General features: G+C 62.1%; 1 protein-coding gene across 5 annotated transcripts in view; it reads left to right on the top strand.

Moving 5' to 3' along the window:
- The window catches only part of CACNA1A (calcium voltage-gated channel subunit alpha1 A), a 195,647-nt gene that overhangs the window by 131,145 nt on the left and 38,082 nt on the right, over positions 1-26,420 (top strand). For all 5 annotated transcript variants that reach the window (XM_070492187.1, XM_070492186.1, XM_070492188.1 and 2 more), the window contains exons 21-31: positions 372-507; positions 1,978-2,107; positions 5,287-5,346; positions 6,290-6,396; positions 13,911-14,010; positions 15,341-15,501; positions 16,421-16,558; positions 17,680-17,881; positions 19,620-19,784; positions 21,977-22,087; positions 25,430-25,513. In XM_070492187.1, the coding sequence (XP_070348288.1) occupies positions 372-507; positions 1,978-2,107; positions 5,287-5,346; positions 6,290-6,396; positions 13,911-14,010; positions 15,341-15,501; positions 16,421-16,558; positions 17,680-17,881; positions 19,620-19,784; positions 21,977-22,087; positions 25,430-25,513 (1,394 nt within the window). The remainder of the gene's footprint in view (positions 1-371; positions 508-1,977; positions 2,108-5,286; positions 5,347-6,289; positions 6,397-13,910; positions 14,011-15,340; positions 15,502-16,420; positions 16,559-17,679; positions 17,882-19,619; positions 19,785-21,976; positions 22,088-25,429; positions 25,514-26,420) is intronic.

The following is a 26,420-nucleotide window of genomic DNA, read 5'->3' as shown; positions in this document are numbered from 1 at the left end:
GGCAAGGCTGCAGGGCCCGTGCTCTGTCCACAGCCACTGAGGCCTGCCACGCTCGGGCCGTCCAGTGGTCGGAGCAGGTGCTCTGGGGCCGGCTGCCAGGCTTCAAATCCCAGCTCTGGCCCTTCCCAGCTGTGTGACCTTAAGTAAGTCGCCTCACCTCTCTGTGCCTCAGTTTCCTCCTCTGTGAAATGGGGGTCACGAAGTCCCAGTGTCATGGGGTCGTGTGGGGGTTGAATGCACACGGTGGTGCCTGGCGCACAGCAGGTGCTGTGTGAGTGTCAGCGGCCCCCTGCCTCCTCCGGGCAGGCGCAGGAGCCCGAGGCCCCTGGGGAGCTGTGCAGGGAGCCCTGTGTTGGTTCTCGTCCCAACAGTGAACAAAAACGCCAACCCAGACCCACTGCCAAAAAAGGAGGAGGAGAAGAAGGAGGAGGAGGACGACCCTGGGGAGGACGGCCCGAAGCCCATGCCCCCCTACAGCTCCATGTTCATCCTCTCCACCACCAACCCGTGAGTGTGGCCACGGCTCCACGGGGCAGTGGGAGTCGGGCTGGGGGGACCTTTGGGCAAATTAAAAAACGATGCCTTTTTCTTACATCATATGAGAGAGAAATTTGTCATAAAATAGCGATTGTGTTGGAAAGAGGCCCCTTCCTGCCATCAGCTAGAAATCATTGTCATAAAATGTCCCCAAATCTACACTGTCTGTGACGTGAGAGGTGCCCCTTAGAAATGGCTGCCTTGTGCAGTGCACAACCTGGACAACTGTATGTGGCAGCCCTGGTCCCTGAGCTCTGCTCCTAACGTCTGCTCCACAAGGTTTGGATTCTGGGGAGATGGTCTCTGAGTCCCATGGTGCTCTGACTTGGGCATCCTTGAGGAGGATGGATTATTTAGGGAAGAAACGTATTGCATGTATGTCACGGCAGCTCAGAGGTTGTTTTAAGATTGCATTTTTCCAAAGGGCGTTTCTTGAAACCCTGGTCCTCAAAATGCTTCTCGACAGAGAAGACTCGTGTCCCACACATGGCAGGGGACACTGCTCTCTGTGATCTGCCTCTCACGGACTCACTTCTTGTTTACTTTTTATCTGCTTGACTGTTTATCTATTTTACTACAAAAACACCTACATGGGACTTAGGGCCAGGCACCGTTCTGATTGTTTTACACATTTTTTAAAATTCTTATAATAACCCTAAGGGGTTGATATTATGCTTATTCCCATCTGATGAAGAATTGGAGGCCCAGAGAGGGGAAGTCACCTGCCCAAGGTCACACAGCAACCAAGTGGGAGAGCTCAGGCAGACGGATTCCAGCATCTCTGTTCTTACACACCAGCCCTGCTGCCATATCACATATTTACTATTATTAACTCCACTTGAAAGGCTAAGTACTTGAGTATTATCCCATTAGCACCGTAAAGGCTCTGATAAGGCATGCAATGCATCGTTTCAGCTTTTCAGAGCCCCTACCCTGTGCCAGGCATAGATTGAGTCTGGATCTTCACGTCCCTGGGAGGTGGGCACTGTGGTTACGGCCGTTTCAGGGAGACACAGAGGGCATAAGGTCACTCAACTCATTGAAAAGAAAGAAAGAAAGAGATCAACTTAACTCAGAGTTTCCAGATTTTGTTTGACCGTAGAACCTTCTATGCGTGAAAAGCCTTTTTGTCTCCTACGGAATCAAGAATAATATTTCTTCAACTCTCCCTGGGAATCCAGATGTTCCAAGAAGGTCGTGCGGGAGTGATAGGAGCTGATAAACAGGGCGTGTGACCGTGTCCCCTAGCTGAACTTCCCCCCCCCCCGCCTTCTTGGGGCTCCCCGACGCAGAGAACCCCAGACGCAGGAGCTTGAGAGTCTGTTGGGTGTGGGGCCTGGGCAGTTAGAGATCTCGGGGCAGGTGACATAAGGAGCTTAGAAAAGGAGGGCCTGGAGCCCATGGTCTGAGTGGACCTCTGCACGCTTCCTGTCCCCACAGCCTTCGCCGCCTGTGCCATTACATCCTGAATCTGCGCTACTTCGAGATGTGCATTCTCATGGTCATTGCCATGAGCAGCATTGCCCTGGCGGCTGAGGACCCCGTGCAGCCCAACGCCCCCCGGAACAACGTGAGTCCCGCCCGCCAGCGCCCAGCCGGAGCTCGGAGCCGGAGCGGCGCGGGGATGGGGCAGCCTGGGTGCCGCCAGGTTCCTGGGGGCAGGCGGTCCTGGAGGGTGGGCAGCCCTGGAGGACGGGGCCTGCCCTGGAGGGAAGAAATGGCTGGAACCCCGGGAGGGGCAGGCAGGGGGTGGCGCTCAGGCATGGCGTGCTCTGGGCGCTCGTGAGCCGCTGGCGGCTTCCACTGTTTACACAAAGCTTTGCAAGAAAGGCTTGTCCTGGCCCAGAGACGCCGCCTGAGCATCCAGCCTCCGCATGGTCCTGTGTCGCCCGCCCGGTGCGACGCTGGCTGGGAACAGGCTCACCCCAGGAGCTTAGCGTGCAGCCCTCCCCTTTGACAGGTGGGGAAACTGAGGCTCATGGGCTGAGTGATCTAGGCGGGATCTGCCTCCCCCAGAGCCCCTGCTGCTTCCCTCCACCGTTGCTGTTTATTGAGCGCCTACTGTGTGCATGGGCCCCTTGAGCCCCACCAAACAGGAGTGTGTGTGTGCCCGTGCTTGGGGGAAACCGAGGTAGTGACGGACAAGGGTGTGCTGGGTTCTGGCCTGGCCCGGCCGCTGGGGCTGGAGGCAGGGACCAGGATGCAGCACCGCACGGGGAGACCGGCCGGACTCCAGGGGCCTGGGGGCTGGGAGCCGCTGGGGAGCATCCTTAGGGTCCCCCGGCCCTCCATACCATGTCGCGGTGGAAACGTCCCCTTGAAGCCGTCCCCTGTGACGCACACGGTGGCCTGTGCCACAGCTGGTGCCCAGGACCCGCCCCATGTCTTAGGCCTCAGAGACGCGCGGGACGCGGGGGTCCCCGGATCCAGGGAGTCGAGGCTCCCCGGTTCTCCCCCTCTGGCGCAGGGTCCCCAACGGTGGCCAGGCCGCAGACACCTGGGCTGTGTGATGCGGGTCGCAGGGCGCGGGGCCCCCAGGGAGCTTCCGGCCCCGAAGGCCCAGGCCCTGCCTGGCTTCTCCGGCCCCTCCTGCCCCCGAGGCCTTCAGCGCTGCAGTCGTCTCTGTCGCCCGCTTCCCACACGGAACAGACAGGCTCCCTCCGCCCGCGGCCGCCATGTGTCCCGTGAGGTGGCGCTGTGGCCCCCGGGCTGTCGCGCTTTCGCAATGCTGTGCAGCATCCGCGGGGCCGGGCTCACTTCTCCCTGCGCCTGTGGCCGAGCGTTGGCACCGTCTCCAGCTCAGGATGCTGTCGCCCCCCGACCCCCGACCCCACGTGCCCCCGGAGGGCCGTTTGTGGACACCGCTGCCCCGTGACACCTGGCGCTGGCGGCTCTGTCGTCGGCCCGCCTGGAGGAGGGGAGCAGGACCTCCTCGCGAGAAGCGGGACGAGCCTCCGCAGAGCCACGAGTCTCAGGAAACGGCCCTTTGCAGGGACAGAAGGTTCCGTCCAACATTCTTTTGGTTTCTTCCCGCTGCCCGACCGGCTCCAGAACCGGCCCCGCGCGCGCCCTGCACCTCCCGCATCTGACCTCAGTCATCCTGCCGGGCGCCAGGCACAGAGCCCAGCAAGGACGCCCGGGGAGCACCGGGTCCCTCTGCCCCTCAGATCCTTCCGGCCCCACCCACACCGACCACCCGACCCAGGAAGCCCGCCGTCCTGGCCGCTCGGGTCCCTGCTGGCTCTTCGGGCACCACGCGGAACAGGAATGTGCGTTGGGAGCACACGGGTCACACGGTGCCCGCAGGACCCAGCACAGCCCCAGCCGCTGGCGCATCCATCCAGCAGGCGTTTGTTGAGCGCCTGCTGTATGCCTGGTCCTGGACTGTGAGCTGGAGACGCCACAGGGACAGATGCCCCTGCCCTGGAGGGGCCGACACTCGGGTGGGGAGGGGACGATGAGGCGATTAGAAACTACAGCAAGGGGCCGGCCCAGGGCCAACTGGTTGAGTTCGCGTTCCACTGCAGTGGTCCAGGGTTTCACCGGTTCAGATCCTAAGTGCAGACATGGCACCGCTCATTGGGCCACGCTGAGGTGGCGTCCCACATGCCACAACTAGAAGGACCCACAACTAGAGTATACAGCTATGTAGTGGGGGTGTTTGGGAAGAAGAGAAAAAGAGGAGGATTGGCAACAGATGTTAGCTCAGGGCCAATCCTTCTCACCAAAAAAAAGAAACTGTGACAAATAATTCGTCAGGAAATAAGAAATGCCGGGGTGGGGGCGCGGCTAAACCGGGTAAGGAGGACCAGCAGCTCCCGGAAGGGGGATGGTTAACTGGTGGTCAGGGAAGGCCTCGCTGGGAAGGTGATGTTTGAGCTGAGCCGTAAAGGAGGAGAGAGAGGGAATCAGGTGGGAGTGGGGAAGAGCATTCCAGGCAGAGGGAACGGCTTGTGCAAAGGCCCTGGGGGAGAACATCGGGCGGCAGAAGTGGAGTGAGCAGGGGGCAGAGAGGTGAGGCGAGGCCAGGAGGTGACCGGGCAGAGCCAGCAGCACCCTGGGGTGGACTCGAGTGTCCCCCTCGAGCCAGGCGGCAGCCACGGAGGGTCCTGGCGGGGGAGGGACGCGCCCTGGCGGCCATGCTCAGTGACCACCAGCCCTGCTTCGACGACTCTGGCAGAGCCCTGCCCGCCTCGCGCCCACCGCAGGCCGGTCACCGCGCCCAGCGGGCTGTGGACAGGGACCCCTGGGGCCTGGGGTGGCGCAGGGCAGCCCCGTGTGGCCGGAGGGCCGGTCATGTCAGCTAGCGCTGTGGGGACACTGCTTCTCACCCGGGCCCTGGGCTCGGGCCCGCCAGCACCAGGGGCAAGTCCTGCCTGAGCTCCCGGGGCCACCGCTCGTCTGTGCAGGGCTTTGGGCGTTAAAAGAAAAGTCAATTAACAGGCGCCCTTGGGGTTGTCAGTAAACAGCCTAACGATTCTGTTAGGACTTTGCCACCATCTGCTGGGCAGTTTCATTCACAACATGCGAATCTGCCCTGGGAGTCAGGGCGGGAGGGGCCCTTGTGCAGTGCACACCCTGCCCCACCGTACAGACAGGGCTGCCGTGTTTCCTCCTCCAGGTGCGGACTCTGCTCCTTGGGGACTTTCCTGGAGCCGAGCTCCCTAGCCGGCCCATCGCCTGGCTCACGGGGGCTCCGCTAGAGCAAGCCGGGCGATCTGCCACCCCGTTGTATTTCTCTCCCTGCAGGTGCTGCGATATTTTGACTATGTTTTTACGGGCGTCTTCACCTTTGAGATGGTGATCAAGGTGAGTGCCGGGGCTCCAGGGCGTTCTGCACCCTTGAGAATGCCACCCTGGCGCAGGAGGCTCACCCCCCGGGATTAGAAATGCTTGGGGTGCCTGAGGGGCAACAGGCAGGCCCGTGTGGCTGGAAGGAGTGAGCTAGGAGCCTGGGGAGGAGGAGGGCAGCGAGGTCACAGGGACAGGCCATGCAGGGCCTTGGGGACCACGGGAGAACTCTGCCTTTCACCCCCAGTGAGGTGGGAGCCACAGCGGGTTCTGGGCAGAGGAGGAGTGCTCACGGCGCCCTCTGGTGGCTGGGGGAGGGAAGGCTGGGGAGGGGCTGGGGGCGGTGGGGAGGGGCCGGTGGAGGAGGGGGCGGGCAAGTTGGGGGAGGGAGGAGGAGGGGGGAGGGAGAGGGAGGAGGAGGGGGGGAGGGAGAGGGAGGGCCGGCAGGCTTGAGGAGGGGCGGGGGAAGGGGGGACGGGCAGGCTGGGGGAGGGAGGAGGAGGGAGGGGGCGGGAGGAGGAGGGAGGGGGACGGAGGGGGACGGAGGGGAGGGAGGGGAAGGGAGGGGGAGGAATGGGGGGACAGGCAGGCTTGAGGAGGGGACGGGCAGGCTTGGGTGGGGCAGCGGTTGGGGGGCGGGCGGCTGACTGGTCACTGGTCGGGGCGGCGACGATGGGGCCGTAGCAGGATGCCAAGAAGCGGATGGGTTCCTGGAAGGTCTGGAAGGCAGAGGCAGCCGGTCCGCGGAGGCCCCAGCGTGGAGTTTTGGGGGGCGGGGTCAACCCAGGTTCGGACCTAAGGGCCAGCGAGTCGGAACAGCTTTTCCGCGGCGGGCGCGGCGCCCCTCGTCCCCGGAGCTCGGCCTCTGGTCCCTGCGCCCCCGGCGCCGCCTCCTCCGCGCGGAAGGTGGTGCTGCCCCCGGGCGGCCGAGCGCCCTGAGCGCCGCCTCTGCTCCCCGTAGATGATCGACCTGGGGCTCGTCCTGCACCAGGGCGCCTACTTCCGTGACCTCTGGAACATCCTCGACTTCATCGTGGTCAGTGGGGCGCTGGTGGCCTTCGCCTTCACGTAAGTGTCTCCGGCCGCCCAGCCCACGGCGCCCCTGGGCCGGGCCATGTCCTCGGGGTGCGGGTGGGCGGCGTGCGCTCGGGGGACTGTGGGTGCCGCATGCACCAGGCGGAGCTTCGCTGGCTGTTGCACAGGCTGGGAGGAGCAATGGGCAGCGACCCTGTGCTCCTCACGGCCGCTGCTGCCTCTGCTGTGCTGCTTGTAGACTAGACCGGCCCTGACATCTCATCTCCCTGCCGCCCTGCAGCCCCACCCGCTGTCTCTTTGGGGAGCCCCTAAAAAGACAATCAGGGAACGAATGTGCATGAGGATTCGGATCTCCTCCCCCCCGTGCCCCGTGGTTGTAGACCTGGTGACACCCTTTGTGTGTCCCCCTTGTCCCTGCAGTCTGGGGACACTGCCCTCTGAAAGGCCACGTCATCATGCAGCTCCAAGATGGGGCCCAAATTGTGGGCGGCCACTCCAAAATGATGCCCAAGGGCCAAGCAGTCATCTCAAGATGGCACCCAAGGGCTGGGCAGCCATGCCTGATGGTGCCTAAGTTCTGGCTAGTCATTCCAAGATGACACCCAAGGGCTGGGCAGCCATTCCAAAATGGCACCCAAGGGCTGGACAGGTATTCTAAGATGGTGCTCTAGGGTTCAATAGTCATTCCAAGATGGCACCTAAAGTCTTAGTAACCACTCCAAGGTGTCAGCCAAGTTGTGGATGGCCATTGCAAAATGGCACCCAAGGGTTGAGCAGCCATTCCAAGATGATGCCCAAAGGCTGAGCAGCCATGCCAGAATGGCACCCAAGTTGTGGGTGGTCATTCCAAAATGGCACCCGAGGGCTGAGCTGCCATTTTAAGATGATGCCCAAGAGCTGGGCAGCCTTGCCAGGATGGTGCCCTAGGGTTCACTTTGTCATTCCAAGATGTTGCCCAGGGGCTCAGTAGTCATGCCAACATGGCACCCAAGTTGTGGGCTGCCACTCCAAAATGGCACCCAAGAGCTGGGCAGCCATGCCAGGATGGTGCCCTAGGGTTCAGTTGTCACTCCAGGATGGTGCCCAAGCTGTGGCCGGCCACTCCAAGAGGCCCGAGGGCTGCACAGCCCTGGCTCTGGGCCCTGGGAGAGAAGGTAGCAGGAGCCCTCGCTGTGTGGACCTGCAGGGGCGGAAACCCCTGGCCGGGCCTGGTCGGAGGCGGCCGGTGCCCATGGCAGGGCGGGGAAGGCGTCCTGCGGGGCCGGTCCCCGCCCTCTCCCCCTTCTCCCCGCGCTCTCCTGCTTTTCTAAAGTCATCGAGCGGGTGAGCGTTAGGAGGAGGAGGCCATCAGGGAGTCGGGAAGTTGTCCGTGTCCTCAGAGACGCTCTGCGGCCTAACGCAGCAATGATGGGCAAACGCGGGCAAACGTGGGACGCAGAGCTGAAGGCTCCTCAGAGCAGCACTGGGCCCGCGGCCGTGGAGCCACCCGACGCTCCGGCCCCTGAGCGGGGGTCCCACCCCACTGGCACCCAGGGAAGGGGAGATAGGAGCAAAACACAGCCTTCCTACCCAGGGGGCGCGATTTCTTCACAAACAGGCGTCTAAGACGCTGCACAGGGTGGCAAGGACGTGGCCGGCTCTCCGGGCAGCCCCTGCGGGGTCAGCGGCCTGACACCCTGGAGCCGCCTGTGCCCCCCGGCCAGGACCACCCACCGGAGGGACGTTCCCTGCTCCTCACTCCTCCTTGCCCCCCTCCCTGGTCCTCCTCACTCCTCCCTCCCAGCTCCTCCCTCCTTCCCTCCCTGCTCCTCCCCGCTCCTCCCTCCTCCCCTCCCCGCTCCTCCCTGCCCCCCTCCCTGCTTGTCCTCTCCTCCCTCCCTGCTTCTTTCTGTGGCTCACTCTCTCTTTTGACTCCTTTCCTGTTCTCCCCGTTTTCTGTCGTTCTCCCTATTTTCTGTGATTCTATTTTCTGTCGCTCTCCCCGTTTTCTGTCATTCTCCCCATTTTTCTGTCACTCCTCTGTTTCTTGCTTTCTCTTTCTGTTCCCCCCTCTCCCCCACCCCTTGCCGTGGCTCGTATCTTTTGGTGACTGGGCCTGACTATCTGCCTGACCCGGGCGGGCGGCCGTGTGGCCTGGAGCAGGTGGCCGCTCTGGCCCCAGGAGCCCCCGCTCCCGCCGAGCTCTGCCCGGGTGGTCTCCATGACCCGAGAGGGCCAGCCCTGCCCACCCCCCAGCCCTCCAGGACGGGGTCTGCAGCAGCCCCAGACGCCCAGGGCTCAGGAGGTTTGGGGGGGCCCGTCGGCCACATCCATGTGTCCACACGCAGCCCCCCCGTGCCGGCCGTGCCGTGGGGGGTGCTTTGCCATGCGCGGTCACCTCTGGGTGTGGCTGTGATGCCCAGCGGCTCAGGCTCGGCCGTCTGGGGGCCGCCCTGCTTCAGCGGCTGCCCTGCCCCTCCTGCGTCCCTGGTTGGATCCTCGCGGGCTGAGGAAGGGCCGCCGGCCTCCTGAAGCCGGGACCAGGCTCCTGTCGGGCTGTGCCGCCCGGCCCTGCGGAGCTGTGCAGTGGGCACTGCTTCTTGGCTGCCCCGAGTCACTATTAGGCCGCACTGTGAGCAAATCTGCAGAACAAAGTCCTTTTTCCACCAAAAGCTGATCAGCAGAACGATTCTGTGTTGCGAGAGGACCTGCCGCAGGGAGCGGGCGCATTGAGTTTCTGTGTTTTCATTTTAGACATCAAGTTACATGAGGGCACTCAGAACGTGCCACACCTCCCAGGGGCTTGGAGCGTTCTGGAAGAGTCGACCTTTTAACCTGGTTCCGTGAAGTTGCTCCAGGCCTAGAGCTAGCCAGCTCATGACCTTGAGAAGCTTCGAGTGGTTTTAAAGTGCAAGGAAAGGGCCGGGGACAGGGACGTAGGGCCGTCCTGCAAGGCTGGGCGAGCTCGTAGGTCTCCCAGCAACTGAGAAGTGAGGAATTTTGCCAGTGGGATTCTGACAAGTGCCAGGGGCTCTCATGGGGTTTTGGGACAGCTGACAGCCATGGGAACACCTTAATGTGATGCTCATAGAGATGGGAGAGGTAGACCCAGAGACCCCACGCCTGCAGCACCCTCCCCACCTCCCTGCCAATAATCCCTCTGGTGCTGCCACTCCTCTTCCAGGGCAGGGCTGCAGGTCTGGCACAGCTGGCCAAGCACCTTGATCAAGCCACTTCTGCATGCCTGAGGCCGATCTGCCAGAAAGCCAGAGAAGGAGCCCTCACGCTGCTTTTTTCCCCAGAAAGGTTTCAGAATCCTCTCTCTGGCTGCGGGTTTTTGGCCTCATCTGCCCGAGAGGGTCTCTCGCCCTGTGAAGACTTTGGTTGTTGTCTCCTTATTCCCAGATAGATGTGGCCTTGGCAGGAGTAGGGGGGACACTCTGAGTGTCCCACCCCAGAGTCGGTGGCTTTTTTCTTTTCTGGTCTCTTACCTCACTTTATCTGTCCTGTGTGCCCGTCTCGGGGACCAAGACCCCGGCAAGGGTGAGTTAACGTCATCGTCGTAGAAAAAGGCTCCTGCAGGTCTGGCTGGTTTCTCTCTAAGGTGCAAGTCCCTGAGCCTGTCTGTGCCTCAGTTTCCCCATAGAACAGGAAAACTTGGCGATGATAATGGCTAACAGCCTCCGTTTACTGAGTCTTCGTGACGATCTGTGTGGGAAGTGTCCACGCTGTGGACGAGGAAACTGAGGCCACGAGGGCCCACGGGGGACAGGCCAGCGGGGTCTCTGGGAGTGGGCTCAGCTCACACTCAGGTTGCGGCCCACGTCCAGCCTGACCGCGGAGCAGCCGCATGAGACGTGGCAGCCCGGCTCGCGGTGTCCTCGAGGCCGCGGGAGGGGAGGGCGCGCAGTCTGCTCCGTCCCTTGTCTGGAGGAATCCTGCCGCGGAGCCTTCTTGGTGGATGCGAGGATTCTGCCCTCGTGCCCTGACCGCGCCCGTCTCACACGCGGGGAGCTCTCCCTGTGGTCCGCCAAGGGGTGTGCGAAGCTCTCCCGACGGTCCCCACCCCTGCACCCGGCCCAGAGCTCTGTGTGTGTCCTGCTCCACCCCTGCCCGTGTGCCACGTCCATGCGCCCATCACTAACACGCCATTTCATTCAGCATCACACATGGTGTTGCGCTCTGTGCCCACGCATCGGGGCGGCCAGCTGACCTTTCTCAGCAGCCGCTGGATGCCGATCCCACGTCACTGCCAAGGGCCCATCTGGCATGGCCTCTCCTCCTTCAAGGCAGGCCAGCGTGGCTGGCAGGGCGCCTTGAGCAAGCTGCTCCTACATGCTCAGGAGCCAAGAAGCCAAAGAAGGAGCCCTCAGGCTGCCACCATTTTTAATGTCCATCCTCAAAACAGCCCCCGCACCAAAGGCGTTATTTTTTCGTATGTGATGAAATGGAAAGAAGATTAGAGTGCAGGTGCACCTGGGTTTGAATCTCAGTCTGCCACCTCCCAGCTGTGTGGCTTTGAGCAAGTCACTCGCCCTCTCTGGGCCTCAGCTTCCTCATCTGGAAAATGGGCATAATGGCGCCACCTTCCCACAGGTGGACGCACTCGTGTTCATGAGACTCAATCTCACACCTAAAGTCCACGGGGTACAGAAGTCACTGTTGCTGGGAGACCCTTAACGACCCAGGAGGGAGGACCTGCTCCCTCTGTGCAGGCGATGGTTCCCCAATATCAAAGGGCTGGCTGGGCGTCCGCCCCCATCTGCCTCCCCTCGGCCTCCGTTGTGGGTGGAGGCTTGAGACGCCGGCGCCAGCGCCCTGCAGCCTCCGTGCTCCCCGATGCCCCTCAGCTGCCCCACAGGAGCCCTGTGCCACGGCCCTCGTGACCTGTGGCAGGGCCACCGCGGACCCGAGGGCCCGAGTTCCAGATGAGGACGAGGGGGCAGAGCCAGGACTCACACCCAGGTCCCCCGCACCTTCGGGACGTTCTAGAACCTCCGCCCGAGCTTCTGGGCGCTGGCGCTCCCGGCTCCTGGCAGTGACGCGGTGGTGGCGGGTGCTCGGCAGAGCCGGCTGTCTTGGTGCTGGCAGTACGGGGGACAGGGGCGGGCATGGGGTGCGTGTGTGCTGCGTGTGCATTGTGTGTCTGCTGCGTGTGCGATGCGTGTGCACCGTGCCGTGTGTCGTGTCTGCTGCGTGTTCTGTGTTCTCTCTCCCGAGGCCGCTCACGACCTGTCCCTCCCTCGGCGCACCTCTCCAGGAGCAGCACACGGTAAAGTCCCGCTCGCTCGTCTGTCCCTCGTCCTCCAGGCTGCGGGGCAGCCACGCAGTTCTGGGGCCGTTTCCTTGGCCTTGTGTCCTTGCTGCTGTCCTGTCGCTTGCAGTGACTGGAGCCCCCTCAGCCTGCCCCCCAGGGAGGACGGGCCCCGAGGGGTCTTGGCCGCTGGCTCCCACCGTGACCCCCCATTAGCCGGTTCTCAGGGGAGAACCGAAAGGGTGTGGCTGGGGGACCTCCTCAGGGTCTGACTTTGATGGGGCAGGTGAGCAGAGTGGGTGCTTATCAGCTGGGAGAAGGAGGAGCGGCCCGAACACCCAGGACTTGGGTTCTAAGAGGAGAAATTAACCCCCTCGAGGAGCGTCTACACTCTCCGCAAAGTGGTTTGAAAGTCTGGTGGTTTTCTGTGGAAGTGCCTTGATCAAGCCTCTCCTGCATGCTCAGGAGCCAGACTGCCAGGAACACTCTCCTTGATGCCGCAGTAAACAGGATCGTTTCTCAGCGTCTCCACAGGCGGAGTGCCTTCCGGGAGAGAGACCCCCCCCCCCCAATACCCGCCAGTGGCCGTGGAGTCATTTTCAGATGAGCGGATGTGCCCCAAGAGGCACAAGTTCCCAAGTGTCGGCCATTTGGCATATCAGGATTTTGGCGAGTTCCACCTACGAGCTAGATGTCCACATGCTCGACATTCCCACCGACATGCAGTCCAAACACCCCGGTTTTGCTGGGAGACGTCCCATCGTCTCCCGGCCGCGTCGTCAGCCTCGGGCAGAGCCCAGCGGCAGGAGCAGTTGCTGGAGCGGCCGTGCGCAAGGGGGGCTCTCGGCTGAGCGGGGACGTGGGGACTCGGCCGCAGTGGGAGCTGGAGGGGTGAAGAAGGAGCCGCTGTGTCCGGCTGACCCTGTTGTTAGATTTGCCCCTTTCTGCCTGAAGTCCCCTGCTCGCGCCCCTCGCTGTGCTCGCACGTTGGAGACACACCCTTGAGGTCACAATGGCGGCTTCTGTTTAAACAAGAAAAACACGTGCAGACCCCCCAAGGCCGGGAGCACGGCTGTGCCCGGCGGCCTGACACCCGGTCCCTTTATTCCCCGGAAATGAGAGGAAGGAACTAAGAGGATGCTGGGGGGGCCCCACCCATGGCCCGCAAGGTCACTGCGGGAGCCAGGAGACCCCAAATCCTGCTGGTCTGGGCCCGTCCCCTGCGTCCTGAGACCACCCGGTGGGCGAGCCCGGATCCGAGGGACGATGACACAGAGGAGCTGAGTCTGAAGCCAGAAGCAGAGGATTGTGGGGCAGTGCGGGCAGGTGGCAGAGCAGGGACGTCTCCGATGGGCTCTGAGACAGCTGCCTGGTCCTGCGAGGAAGGGCATTTCTAGCAGCAGGAACAGAATGTGCAAACGCAGACGGAGGCACAGAGGGACTGGGGTTTGGGGTCTGTGGCAGCCGCTGGGAACCTGGAGGCGAAGTTCACTGGGTCTCGGGGCCTTGAGTGCCGGGCCGGCCAGCCGCTTCCGGACGCTGCGAAGGGGCCTGCTGTGGCCATGGGCTCTGGCCTCCGTGTGCAGAAAAGACCGGCAGGAGAGAGATGGGGGGCTGGGTCCCGCCGGGGAGGGTGGCCGAGAGCCGATGGTGGGGGCGTCGGGAGGGCACCCCATGGGGCCAGGGGGGAGGACGGGGAGTCAGACGTGAGTCTTGGGTCTGCCTCGGGCGACCCGGTGGGTGGTGAGTTTCATTGACCACAGGGCCTTGGTGGCTGCGCCCAGTGCTCTCTTGAGTCGCGGTTGGCTGAGGGGGTCGTAGCGCCCCAGGGTGGGCTCAGCTGAGCTCAGGCCCAAGAGACCCCGCACCGAAGTCCTGGGAGGCTCCCTGGAAGGACGGGCTGGGAGACCCTGGAGACTGAGGCAGTGGTCCGCTCACTCCTCGCCTGCGGGCGGGGACGCTGGAGGGGAGAGGGGCCTGGTTCAAGGGCCGCTTCAAGCGTTTCCGGGATCCTGTTGGAGGGGACGTCCCATTTTTGAGGAGCCCAAGGCCACCTGCAAAGAGGGAGGGGCAGCTGGCTCCTGGGCTGGGTGTGGGGCGCCCCCCCCTTGCAGCTGCCTGGCCAGCCCTGAGGCCAGAACCACAGGAGGCCATCTGCGCCCAGGCTCTCCCCCCCAGCAAGGGCAGGGCACAGCCGGGCTGGCCCCAGACTCTGGGCATGGCAGAGTGGGGTCACGCGGGGCTGCGGGCCACCCCCACCCAGCCTGACCTCCACTCCCTCTCTCCCTCTCGCCACCCTCACATCCCTCCACAGCGGCAACAGCAAAGGAAAGGACATCAACACCATCAAGTCCCTCCGAGTCCTCCGGGTGCTACGACCTCTGAAAACCATCAAGCGGTTGCCAAAGCTCAAGGTGAGGCTGGGGCGTGGGGGAGGCCTGTCAGGGTTGCCATGTACAGTTGAGCAGGTGGTGCACTGCCCGAGGACACTGTATTGAAAGGAGTGCTGACAGCACCACAACCCTTGTAGACAGATAGATTTACTGTTCCAGCTTTCCAGCAGATGGCAGTGAAGTGAGTTACTCTGACAAAATCTGTATGTTATGACAGTTTTTCATCAGATGAAATGTCTCACACGGGGTCAGGATCCCTTTTCCTAATTCACGTGACAGCATCGTGGGGATAAAACAAGGCATGGCCATAATCTGAGAAGCAGGAGACAGTTTCCGTCCCACGTGCGCGACCTTTGACTTTCTCCTACCTGTTCTGGGTTCCCATTCTTTTCCTTCAAAGTACCGTGAACCAGCACTTCCCAAAAGCTTGTCTTTCACAAAAAAAAGAAAAGAAACAAACCTGGACGTCCACTCCCTGTTCAGTTCACACAGCACCTGAGGACCCCTCGTATTGTTTCTTACTTTATATGTTCCTTTAAATCGAGTCACTTTATTTTTTACTTAAGGGATTTATTTTAAAGGAAATGTTATGTCAAGTTTCTCAAGTTGGCAAGCAGAACCCAGTGTTAATAGAAGGTAAAACTACATATCTGTTCAAAGAAAATAAGAAGGGCCGGCCTGGTGGAGCAGTGGTAGAGTCCGTGCGCTCTGCTTCCGTGGCCCGGGGTTGGTGGGTTCGGATCCTGCTCACAGATCTACACAGTGCTCATCAGCCACGCTGTGGCCGCGTCCCACATACACAATAGAGGACGGTTGGCACAGAGGTTAGCTCAGGGCCAGTCTTCCTCACACACGCACAAAAAAAAAAAAACATTAAAAAAACAAGGGGGGCTGGCCCGGTGGCACAGCGGTTAAGTGCACACATTCTGCTTCAGCAGACTGGGGTTCGCCGGTTCGGATCCCGGGTGTGGACATGGCACCGCTTGGCACGCCATGCTGTGGCAGGCGTCCCACATATAAAGTAGAGGAAGATGGGCATGATGTTAGCTCAGGGCCATGCTTCCTCAGCAAAAAAAAGAGGATTGGCAGCATATGTTAGCTCAGGGCTAATCTTCCTCAAGAAACAAAAAGATACTGTTGTTAAAACGTAGCCAAATGTGGCTTGGAGCCGGGAGCCTGCTGTTTCCTGGTGGCCTGGACCCCGAGGCTGGAGCAGAGGGGGCGGCACAGCGCACTCATGCTGGGCTCGGCCGGGAGGCCCCTCCGGGCTCGGGCCGGGGTCAGGGGGCGCCGGGGCGGGGTGACGCCCTGCCCCCCTCGCCCGGGGACCCAGCCCTGTCGCTCCCCACAGGCCGTGTTCGACTGCGTGGTGAACTCGCTCAAGAACGTGTTCAACATCCTCATCGTCTACATGCTGTTCATGTTCATCTTCGCGGTGGTGGCCGTGCAGCTGTTCAAGGGCAAGTTCTTCCACTGCACCGACGAGTCCAAAGAATTCGAGAAGGACTGTCGGTGGGTGCCCCCCCGCCGTGCGTCCCGGGGGCCGGGGCTCGGGGTGCAGGCGGCGGCCCGGCCGCAGCTGGCCTGGATCAGGCCCAGAAGGAAGCCAGTCTGGGCCTCCGGGTCGCGCCGTGAGCCGGTGGCGGCCCGGCCTCTGCCGAGTGGCAGTTGATCGCACTCGCTCCGCGGTGCGGGCCTTCCCGGCCGCTGAGCCCCGAAGCTTGGCCGTCTCGGGGTTTCGGGGAGACTCCCAGGGCACGTGGCGCGTGCGACACCCCGCCCTCCGCTGGGTCCGAGGCAGCTCTGCGAGCAGACGTTTCTGCCAGGAAACCCGCGCTGTTTGCACCAAACGCAGCATAAGTGACAGGTTTAAAAAGCTTTGCGTCCAAGCGGGTCAGGTTTGCTGCCAGACGAGTTAGGTCTCTGATCAGCAGACGTCAGGGCCCTACAGGGAGCATCCTGGCTTTCTGGGCGCACGGTTCCTGTGAGCGCCGCCCGCAGGACGGCGAGGGGCACGAGGCCATGTCCCCCGAAAGCTCTGTCTCTGGAAACTGCAGTTTGAATTTCACACCGATTTTACTCGTCACGAACGCGCTCCTCTGATTATCCCCAGCCGTGTAGAAAGCTTGGGGGGCCGTGCAGACGGGGCACCAGGCTGGGAGGGAGGCGGCTGGCCTGCGACCTTTGTGGCCAAGGGGCCGCCCGAAGCCGCCTCCTGGGTGCTGGGAGCAGGAGGCCGGCCCGGAGGCGCTCTGTCACCTCGGGGCAGGTGTCACCGCGGCCTGTCACTTGTGACGGCCATTCCTGTGCCAGGAGCCCCATGCCCTGGCCCCACGGGAGCTGGCCCCACGGGAGCAGCTCGGGGCCGGGGCCGGGTGGGTGCCGTGTGGGGGTGCTGCCTCCCGGGCCCTAACAGCCATTTCCGTGGCAGCGGCAAGTACCTGCTGTACGAGAAGAACGAGGTGAAGGCGCGCGACCGCGAGTGGAAGAAGTACGAGTTCCACTACGACAACGTGCTCTGGGCCCTGCTGACGCTCTTCACCGTGTCCACCGGCGAGGGCTGGCCGCAGTAAGGGCCGCAGGCACGGGAGGCGGGACGCTGAGCCGTGCCCGTCGGGGGGGCCCTGATGCTCTAAGATGTTGATAGTTTGTGCATCGTGGGTTTCTGGGCGCTCGTTTTGATGTTTAAAATATTGCCGTCAGCACTGTGTGTCCTGGGGGGGGAGGATTCTGGCTCCTTAATTTGTGCCCCGGGTGAGGGCCTCACCCAACGCGCCCAGTGCTGGTCTCCCGGGAGCCTGGGAAATGCCCGGCGAGGCCTCTAGATTCCAGGGGCGCCCTCGGCATCCTCACCCCCACACCCCTCACCTCCCCCACACACACACCCCCACCCCACCCGTCCCGCAGACACACCAACCCATGCACCCCTCTGCTCCCCCATGTGCACACCCAGTGCCCACACTCGGGGCCAGCGCAAGCCCATCAGGCACTTCTGAGCAAATTTTTTAAAGACACGCCTTCCTCAACAGATTTCACCTCCATCTGTCAGAAAATCACTGCAGTATACTTAATGATTTTGTTCAAAGAAGGCACTTTATGGCCAACTGCCAAAAAGGTGTCCTCACGAATACACAAATCTATCCTGTCTACAGTATAAGTGGCACCACCTAGACCCAGAGCCCCTGAGCAGCGCACAACCTGTGCAACTGTACAGAGCAGCTCAGCAGATACACGCTCCCGCTTGCATCCCCATTTAACCTCCTCAGCTCCCACCACCACCTGCGCTCAAATCCACACACGCACGTGCACACACACACACACACACACACCTCCATGACCCCCTGCTCGCTGCCATCCATCACCACAAACCTGGCTTCAAATCCTGACGTGGTCTGAGGAGTTGATCTTCAGCAAGTCACTTTAAACTGTGGAACCTCAGTTTCCTTGTCTGCAAAATGGAGCCGGTAATAAGCTCTCTGAGGGGCCGCTGGGAAGGTAAATAAAGTGTGGACGTCGTCTCGGGCGCGTCCTGGCCCTCGGCGCCCGACGGGGAGGGTGCTGTCCACACGCCCACAGCAGGGGAGGCGGGCAACTTGCACCTCGAAACCGGGCTCAGCAAACAGTGACGGCTTCCCTCTCTTTCCCGTGTCCTCCTCGTGTCCCCCCGTGTGCCCGTCCCGGTCCGCGCAGGGTCCTCAAGCACTCGGTGGACGCCACGTTCGAGAACCAGGGCCCCAGCCCTGGGTACCGCATGGAGATGTCCATCTTCTACGTCGTCTACTTTGTGGTCTTCCCCTTCTTCTTTGTCAACATCTTCGTGGCCTTGATCATCATCACGTTCCAGGAGCAGGGCGACAAGATGATGGAGGAGTACAGCCTGGAGAAGAACGAGGTGCCCGGCACGGCCGCCCCCTAAAGCCGGCCACGTGCATGCATACGTGTCCGTGTGCATACGTGTGTGCACGTGTACTGAGTGGTGCACGTGAACGCATGCACGCACGTGTCCGTGTGCACACAGGGATGCACGTGTGCTGAGTGTGCACGTGAACGCATGCACGCACGTGTCCGTGTGCACACAGGGATGCACATGTACTGAGTGGTGCACGTGAACGCATGCACGCACGTGTCCGTGTGCACACAGGGATGCACGTGTGCTGAGTGGTGCACGTGAACGCATGCACGCACGTGTCCGTGTGCACACAGGGATGCACGTGTGCTGAGTGTGCACGTGAACGCATGCACGCACGTGTCCGTGTGCACACAGGGATGCACGTGTGCTGAGTGTGGTGCACGTGAACGCATGCACGCACGTGTCCGTGTGCACACAGGGATGCACGTGTGCTGAGTGTGCACGTGAACGCATGCACGCACGTGTCCGTGTGCACACAGGGATGCACGTGTGCTGAGTGTGCACGTGAACGCATGCACGCACGTGTCCGTGTGCACACAGGGATGCACGTGTGCTGAGTGTGCACGTGAACGCATGCACGCACGTGTCCGTGTGCACACAGGGATGCACGTGTGCTGAGTGTGCACGTGAACGCATGCACGCACGTGTCCGTGTGCACACAGGGATGCACGTGTACTGAGTGGTGCACGTGAACGCATGCACGCACGTGTCCGTGTGCACACAGGGATGCACGTGTGCTGAGTGGTGCACGTGAACGCATGCGCACACACGCGCCCGGGACCAGCATCTGCGGAGGGAGCAGCACATCCTCCTGCGGGATCCAGGCCGCAGGGCAACCCTGCACACGCTCCCCGAGGGCGCCCTGGACGGTGTGTGTGGACCAGGCTGGGACGTGGTAGCGGCAGCCCCGGCCTCTCGGGGCCAGCTGTCCGCAAAGGCGCTGAGCCCTTACTCGCACTGCATGCACAGCCTGCTCCGCACCGTTCAGGGTCCACCCAGTCCCCCAGGGACTCCAGCTCAGAAAGTGCGCGAACCCGGGTGCAGCCCCCGCGCTTGTCCCTCTGCTCCCGTCTCAGCAGCCGGAGCGGCTTGCACAGCTGCGGTGGTGTCAGCGGGGGTGGTCTCTGCTCCCCGGGGAGGGTGGTGTCCACATTCGTGGACATTCGTGAAGGGAAACCCAGTCCCCCAGAGGGTGCGCACGGGACCCTGTGCCCTCCCAGAGCCGCCCGGGCGGAGGACCTGGCACGCATCTTTCCTCTGCTCTGTTGGCCCCTAAGACTAGATAACCGTCATGCCTGCCCCTCTGCCCCCAAAGAGGAAGCAGGAGAAGGACACTAAGAGAGAACGCTTCTGCTTCCCAGTCAGACTGGGGTTTAAACTCGCATTCGGCCCATCAGCAGCTGTGCCACCTCAGGGAAGTGTCTTAACCTCTCTGAGCCGCTATTGTCCTCATCTGCAAAGTGGGGCTGTTGAGGGGACCCACATCCCATGTTCCCAAGGGGGTTCGGTGAGGAAGTGGGGGCATGTCAGTGTCAGGTTCGGCCGGCGTGGCTTTTGTAGGAGCCCGAGCTGTCGGGAGAACGCCATTGCGGAGAGGAGCTTGCGGGGCCCGGGTGGAGAGGCGGCGCCCCAGCGACATGCAGGAGGGCGGTGTGGGGCTCGCCGGCGCGTGCTGGGCGGCCCCGGCCTCATGCGGCCTCTCCCCCCTCCCCCGCCCCAGAGGGCCTGCATCGACTTCGCCATCAGCGCCAAGCCGCTGACGCGCCACATGCCGCAGAACAAGCAGAGCTTCCAGTACCGCATGTGGCAGTTTGTGGTGTCGCCGCCGTTCGAGTACACCATCATGGCCATGATCGCCCTCAACACCATCGTGCTCATGATGAAGGTGACCCCGCCCCGCCCTGCCCCAGCCGCCCAGACGGGCCACACCGCCACCGCCGACCCATCGCGCCAGCTCTTCCCACCTCCCCGCTCGCCAGTCCCTTCCAGCGGCGCCTGCAGAGCACTTCCTCCAGGAAGCCCTCTCTGCCCCCCCAAACCCGGCCTCCCGCCGGTCACCTCCCAAGCCATGAGCCAGTCAGGCTCCCGACAGCCTCTGCCACCAGCCCGGGAGCTGCAACGGGCCGCCCGAGGTCGGGTCACGCCTATGTCCCTGGGTTGCGCCGAGGGCTGGCCAGAGGGAAGGAGGGACCTCCATCAATGCTGGAGGAACGAAGTGAGAGGGGGCGGGCATGGGTCCAGGAGCCCCCTCAGTGGGGGAAGGCAGAGCCGTCCACCCTGGTTTGGAGGCCAGAGGCCTGGGCTCCGGCCCAGCTCTGCCGTTCAGCTCAGCCTTTAATTGCGCCCGAGTGACCAGGGGCTCCTAGTTGAAGTGGGAATGACAATGGCGGCACCCCACCCCACACACAGGGGTGAGGACCGAGTGAGAAAGTTCACACAGAGACTTTGGCACGTTTCTCAAAGCTTCAAAAACACGCCATAAATTGAAGCTGCTCTTTTTTCTTTCTTTCTTTCTTTTTTTTTTTTGCTGAGGAAGGTCAGCTCCGAGCTAAGCTCTGTGTCCGTCTTCCTCTGTTTTATGTGCATCGCCACCACAGCCTGGCTGACGAGTGGTGCGGGTCCGAGCCCGGGATCTGAACCCGTGAACTGGGGCCACCAGAGCAGAGCGCACAAACTTAACCACTGCGCCACCAGGCCAGCCCCAGAAGCTGCTCATTTTTGAACTGGTGAAAAATAGTTCCTGTTTTTGCCTGGAAGCTGTTCTCCATAAGCAGATTCCTTCATCCTCCCACTGTTGTGATTATGAGCAGTTTCAGACGTACGGACGAGGGAGAGCACAGCATGGTGTCTATCAGACTGTGATGGGCTCACCCACCGTCTGGGTCCGGGTGCCACGGGTCAAGGTGGGCCTAGGAGTCCCTGCGATGCTGTTGCTGCGGGCCCCAGGCCGCCCTGAGCATCCGGGCTCTCAGGAATCCCTGTCTCCCTCCTTCAGTTACGCATCTGGAATATTCTGCTCTTTGTTTCATCTGTCTTTTTTCCTTATTTCTTTTTATTGAAGCAAAATTCACATAACATCAAATTAACCATTTTAAAGTGTATGATTCAGTGGCATTTAGTACATTTAGCACGTTTTGCAACCATCACCTCTATCTGGATGGAACATTCCAGAACATTCCACCACCCAAAAAGGAAGCCCTGTACGTGTTAAGCAGTCACTCCCCGTTCCCCCTCTCCGGCCCCTGGCAGCCGCTGATCTGCTTTCTGTCTCTGTGGATTTGCCTATTCTGGACGTTTCATCAGTTTTTTAAAAGTATTTTAAATGATAGAGACAGCGCTGTTCTGCCCTCAAATTCTTCGGTATGCATTTCTGAAAAGCAAGAATATTTTCCTACAAATTCTTAGGCTTGACAAGATTAGTGATGATTCTCTAAGACCCGTGTGGAATTGTCCCCAAAATGTGGTCTTTGGAGCCGAGGCATAAATGGCCGCACGGGGCCTCCAGTTTTTAAGTCCCCGTTCACCCCATTCCTTGTTCGTTTTGACGCCGTTGACTTTTCGGGGAAAGCAGACGAGCTGAGTGGCCTGGTTTCCTCGTGGGGGCTGTGGCTTCGCACTCCGTCTGCCGCATTCCCGTCACCTGGTGGTTCGGTGGAAGGGTTTAGACTCGAATCTGATCCCATAGTTTGGGCAAGAACTTTTCCTAAGGAGAGAGAACAGCGGTTCCTTCTGGGCGGGTTAGCGACGGGAAAGGGAAGGGGAACCGAGAAGCTTTCTGGGGTGCTGGGCACCTGCTCAGTCCCCCCCAGGGGGTGTACCCGTAAGGGTCAGAGGGAAGCGGCCGCAGAGGGCACTGGCGTCCCCCCACGGCCAGGCCCCCCGGGCTCTGGGACGCCGAGATGGGGCTGAGAACAGAGCTTTCCCGTGGGCGCGAGGAGCTGGCTGGGCCGGGCGGCTCCACAGGGTGTTGGCAGGGGAGCCGTGTGTCCGGGTCCAGCCGCGGGAAAGGACAGCCACAAAGCCGCTGCCGCCGCGGTGCCCCACCCGCTGACCCGCCACCCTCCCTCCTCCCTCCAGTTCTACGGGGCCTCGGTGGCGTACGAGAACGCCCTGAGAGTGTTCAACATTGTCTTCACCTCGCTCTTCTCCCTCGAGTGCCTGCTGAAGGTCATGGCTTTTGGCATTCTGGTAAGTAAGGCCCCGCGACCCCCAGCCCCCATGCCGCCTGTCACTGCGTGCCGGGCGTGCCTGTGTTCAGCCCTTCCTCGGGATGGGCCAGCGGGTGGGAGTCACCGTCAACGGCATTTAGAGGTGAGGACACTGAGATCCTGCAGGCCGAGCCCAGGCATTTGGCTGCTTAGCTGCCGTCCACCAGGGCGGGCGCTTCCCAGCAGAGCCCGGCACAGACGTGCACACAGACGGCCCCAACGAGATCTCCCCTGCTCTCACCGCGCCCCGTGCTTCGGAGTTGTCTGTCCTGCTCAGCTCCATTTCCTTGTCTTTAAAATGCAGTTCGTGACCCACTGACTTGATTTCATCTCCCGCTAATGCAAGTGGTCTTAACCTGAGGCCCAGTGACCCCCCCCCCAAAGGGACCTGCGGAGGGGGTGCGGGTGGGGCTGTGTGAAATTAGATGTGAAAAGATTACATCTTTATTTTGCACCAGCCACTAGCTGGACTTCAGCATTTCCTTCCATCTGGAAGGCAATCAACAAACCCTGCAGTATTACCAATAGGCTCTGGGTCACTGATAAAACTCAGCTTTTTTCATAGCGCCTTGTGGAGGTCATGGGCACCTCACGGTTTAGTTTGCATTCATCGTTGCTTCAGAATGGTCACCATTCACGGCAGTCACCAGCATTAAGGGTTTGATCCCCGCATTTCAGTGTAGCCAGTCTCCCTGCAATCCGGGTGTTTTATTTTTGGGATTCACAAAGCCCCCTCTGAGAAGGCCCCCTGATGGCCACAGAGGTTGATGGCACAGAAAAGGGGGAAGAGGACCTGAGCTAAGGGGGCGATCTCCGAGGGTCCCCACGAGCGGCCGAGCTGAGGCTCGAAACAGGATGTCCTCCCTGGGGACCCCCGAGTGGCCGGCCTCCCTAAGGACAGTGACCCCCAGCCCTCAACTCAGTCGCCTCTGGGCTCTGTCACCGCACCAGCCCTTCTGCCTCACCAGGAGGGCCCAGCCTCACCTCTCCCGCCGAAGAGCTCTTGAAACCCTGAATGCGAGCGTCGTGTGTCCCCAGACAGGATGAAGCCCGGCGCACAGTGCAGGCTCCATAGATGCTGGAAGGGTCAGGCTAGCCCATCCCCTGCATTCTCCTCCCAGCGGCGGCTGCAGCCCTGGCCCCCACCAGAAGCACTTGGGAGGGAGATTTCTTAAAACTAAACGATGCCCCGGACGTGCCCCCAGAGGTTCTGGGCCGCTTGGTCGAGCAGGGGCCCCCCAAATCGGCATTTTTCACGAGGACACTCAGAGGGCCCTGGGATGCAGCCTGGGCTGTCGGGCCCTGCGCTGAGCCCCCGTCGGGCGGGGAGGCACCTGCAGCCTGGGCCGCGGCACCAACGCAGCATCCAGTCCTCGGGCCGTGTGACCCAGAACAGGCCACGGGGCATGTGTGGGGAGACCCCGGGGGCTGGCGCGCCCGTATCTGAGCGCACACCCTGCCCCAGCCCCGTCCTAGCTGGTGGCCTCCAGCAAGGCCCCTGGCCTCTCGTTCCTGCATCCACATCTACACAGGGGACCCGTGCGCCCCCCAGGCTGAGGGCCCCACCTGGCGCAGCTGAGTCATGGTGATTTTCTGGTGGTGAAGTGACTCTCCTCCCAGGGGCTAGGGCCCCACCTCCCCAAAGCCTGGCTGTCCCCCGGGGGCCTGCGCAGACCCTCCCTCCTCAGTTTCAGGTGAAGCCCCAGCTTCCCCACATGGAATTTACGTGACAGAGAGGAACCTTCCAGTCCAGGGGCTTGAGGCCTGCAGCCAGCACCTAGGAAGTTGTCTTCATTTGGGCTCCCCCAGAAGCAGAGCCTGAGACAAGGATTGAGTGCGAGGAATTTATGTGTGGGGCGATTCTAGGAGTGAGGTGGGGTGGAAGGCAGCCAGTCCAGGCGCATTAGGAGTCGATTCCCACTGTGGGGGGCAGGTCCACTGGGGACCCCGGGACCAGCAGAGCACAGACCCCACAGTCCTCGTGCCCGTGGGGAGGGAGCTGGGGCGTTTGTCCTCCACTGCCCGTCGGCATCGTCAAGCTTGCTCCCAGCAGCACAGTTAATTCCCCAGCAGATACCAGCCAGAGAAGGTCCCGGCAGAGTAACGAGGGTGCCCAGTTGAACCATGAGGGGAGGTGGGCTGGGCCGCAGCAGCGCCCGCCCAAAAACCAAGAACGCAGGGGAGCCTGAACCCTCCCAGGCAGCCGTGAAGCAGCACCCTTCCGTTGAGCACCTGCTGTATACCAGCCTTCGCCATCCTGGTGTCGGCACCCCCGTCTCCCAGGGAGGCCCTGCGGCCCCTGCAAGGACACGTGCCTCGTACCCTCTGAGAGAGTTCAGCCTGGGCAGTGCGGCTGCAGAGCCGGGTCCCGTCTGGGCGGTGGGGCGCTGTGTGCGGCTCGAGCAGGTGGACTGCCCCGAGTTTGAACAGCCCCGCCGCTGGCCCCATGCATGCGGCAGTGCCCGTGAGGACGGAGCTGGTCACGCTGTTCCATGAGCAGGGCCGTGCCGACACCCGGCAGGGAGCCCTTTCCTCTTGGTTACTCAGGACCCGGGCACACGGAGCCGCCACCACCTAGAGCTTGCTGGTGGCTGCGGTGAGGAGAGTTCTGACGGGTCCCCCGGGGGCCAGCGAGAGACTCGCACTGCCTCTGCTCACAACCCGTTGGCCAAACCCAGACCCACGGCCCGTCTAACCACAAGGGGGCCCAGACGCGCGGCCTGGCGTGTGCCCAGAAAGCCTCTGTGCCTGTTACTGTCCCTCTTCTCCAGATTAGGAAATGGAGGCACAGAGAGGTTAAGTCACTGGTCCACAGCCACACAGCTGGATGTGAGCCCAGAGGCCGCTCTCTTAGCGAGTGTGCTGTCCCCAGTCCTGATTCAGCAGGGGCCTGAGCATAGACTCTGGACTCACTGAGGCCTGGCTTCAAATGCCCATTCTTGGCCTCCAGGCCGCTTGCCTCAAGCAGGTGTAAAATGGGTGATACCCTCTCTCCGGTGGTCTTTGTGGGGACCCAGTCACATCATTTATGAAGCCTGTGGGGCCTCAGGGAGCCCTCAGAAGGGCTGGAGAGACGGGCAGCCTGCCCCCCCCCCCAGCAGAGCTGAAGTGGAACCCAGAGGCCCCCCAGGCCGGGCGAGCTGGGGAAGGCCTGGGCTCCGGGGGCCCAGGCACGGACGGCAGCGCTGTGCTGAGTGAGTGGCTGCCATGGTCCCGGGTGTGCAGGCTGACCGGCAGCTGTGCCCGGCTCATGCCCTGGGGCCGGCGTGGGGGCCAGCACGGAGCCCTGCGTTGGCATCTGTCTTGTGCATCTCCATTCTAGAATTACTTCCGTGATGCCTGGAACATCTTCGATTTTGTGACTGTTCTGGGCAGCATCACCGACATCCTCGTGACGGAGTTTGGGGTAAGTCTCCCACCAGCTTCTCTCTGGCGGCTCCGGTAGGGGGCGGGGGGTGGGAGACGGTCATCCGGAAGCGATCGGTCCCGACAGCCACAGCTGGCTCAGGCAAGCGCCTGACTGTGACCAGAGAGGAAGAACTGGGGCCCCCAGGGGCAAGGGTGGGCCCTCGGGAGGGTGGGGGCTCAGGAAACGGGGTGCCCGAAGCCACAGCCGCGGGGCCGTGCTGGCTGCAGCGTGAACTCCCCTGCATCTTGGCTGTTGACTTAAGAGTCAGTAGTGTGGACGGTGCACTGAGGGAATCGAGGCACTTAAAGGACCCCAGGGCTGAGCCCCACCCCCAAATCCCACAGTACTGGGGGCCCAGACAGAGGGAACCAGCTTCTGGTTCAGGGTCCGGAGGGAGCTGTGGCCCTCAGACCAACAGGAGGACGCCTTTCCCAGGGCCTTAGGAGGGTCCCCAGGATGTCCACCTTCCCCTGAGACCACAGGGTTCCCCACACAGGGGTCTCTGGACCGCTCTGCTGTGGCACCACAGACCACGGCGTCCTTCCCCCGTGTGTGCCAGACTCAGGGGCCCCCGAGCTCCTGTCCCTGACCCCCGCCTTGGCCGTTGGCCAGTGAGCCCGGGCTTGAGGGCCCTGGGGAGACCGGGGTGGGGTGTGGCGGGTAGGGGATCCTCACAGGGAGGGCAAAGGGAAGAGTGTGGAGCCAGGGGCCGGCTGCTGTCAACCCCATCAGGACGACAGGGAAAATCAGAATGGCTGGCCACATGCACTGGCTGCCTGCAGCCTCTGTGCCAAGCACTTCGCGGATCAGCTCCCGCTCAGGCCGGGGGCTCAGCACATGAAAGGCTCCCTCTAAGGGTCCGCTGGGGGCCTGGAAGGCAGAGGCCCCCACAGAGGGGCCACGG

The sequence above is a fragment of the Equus asinus genome, chromosome 20, assembly GCF_041296235.1.
Source record: "Equus asinus isolate D_3611 breed Donkey chromosome 20, EquAss-T2T_v2, whole genome shotgun sequence".
Classification (NCBI taxonomy): domain Eukaryota; kingdom Metazoa; phylum Chordata; class Mammalia; order Perissodactyla; family Equidae; genus Equus; species Equus asinus.
Note: the sequence above shows the minus strand (reverse complement) of the source record. Positions and strands in the feature narration are given on the sequence as shown.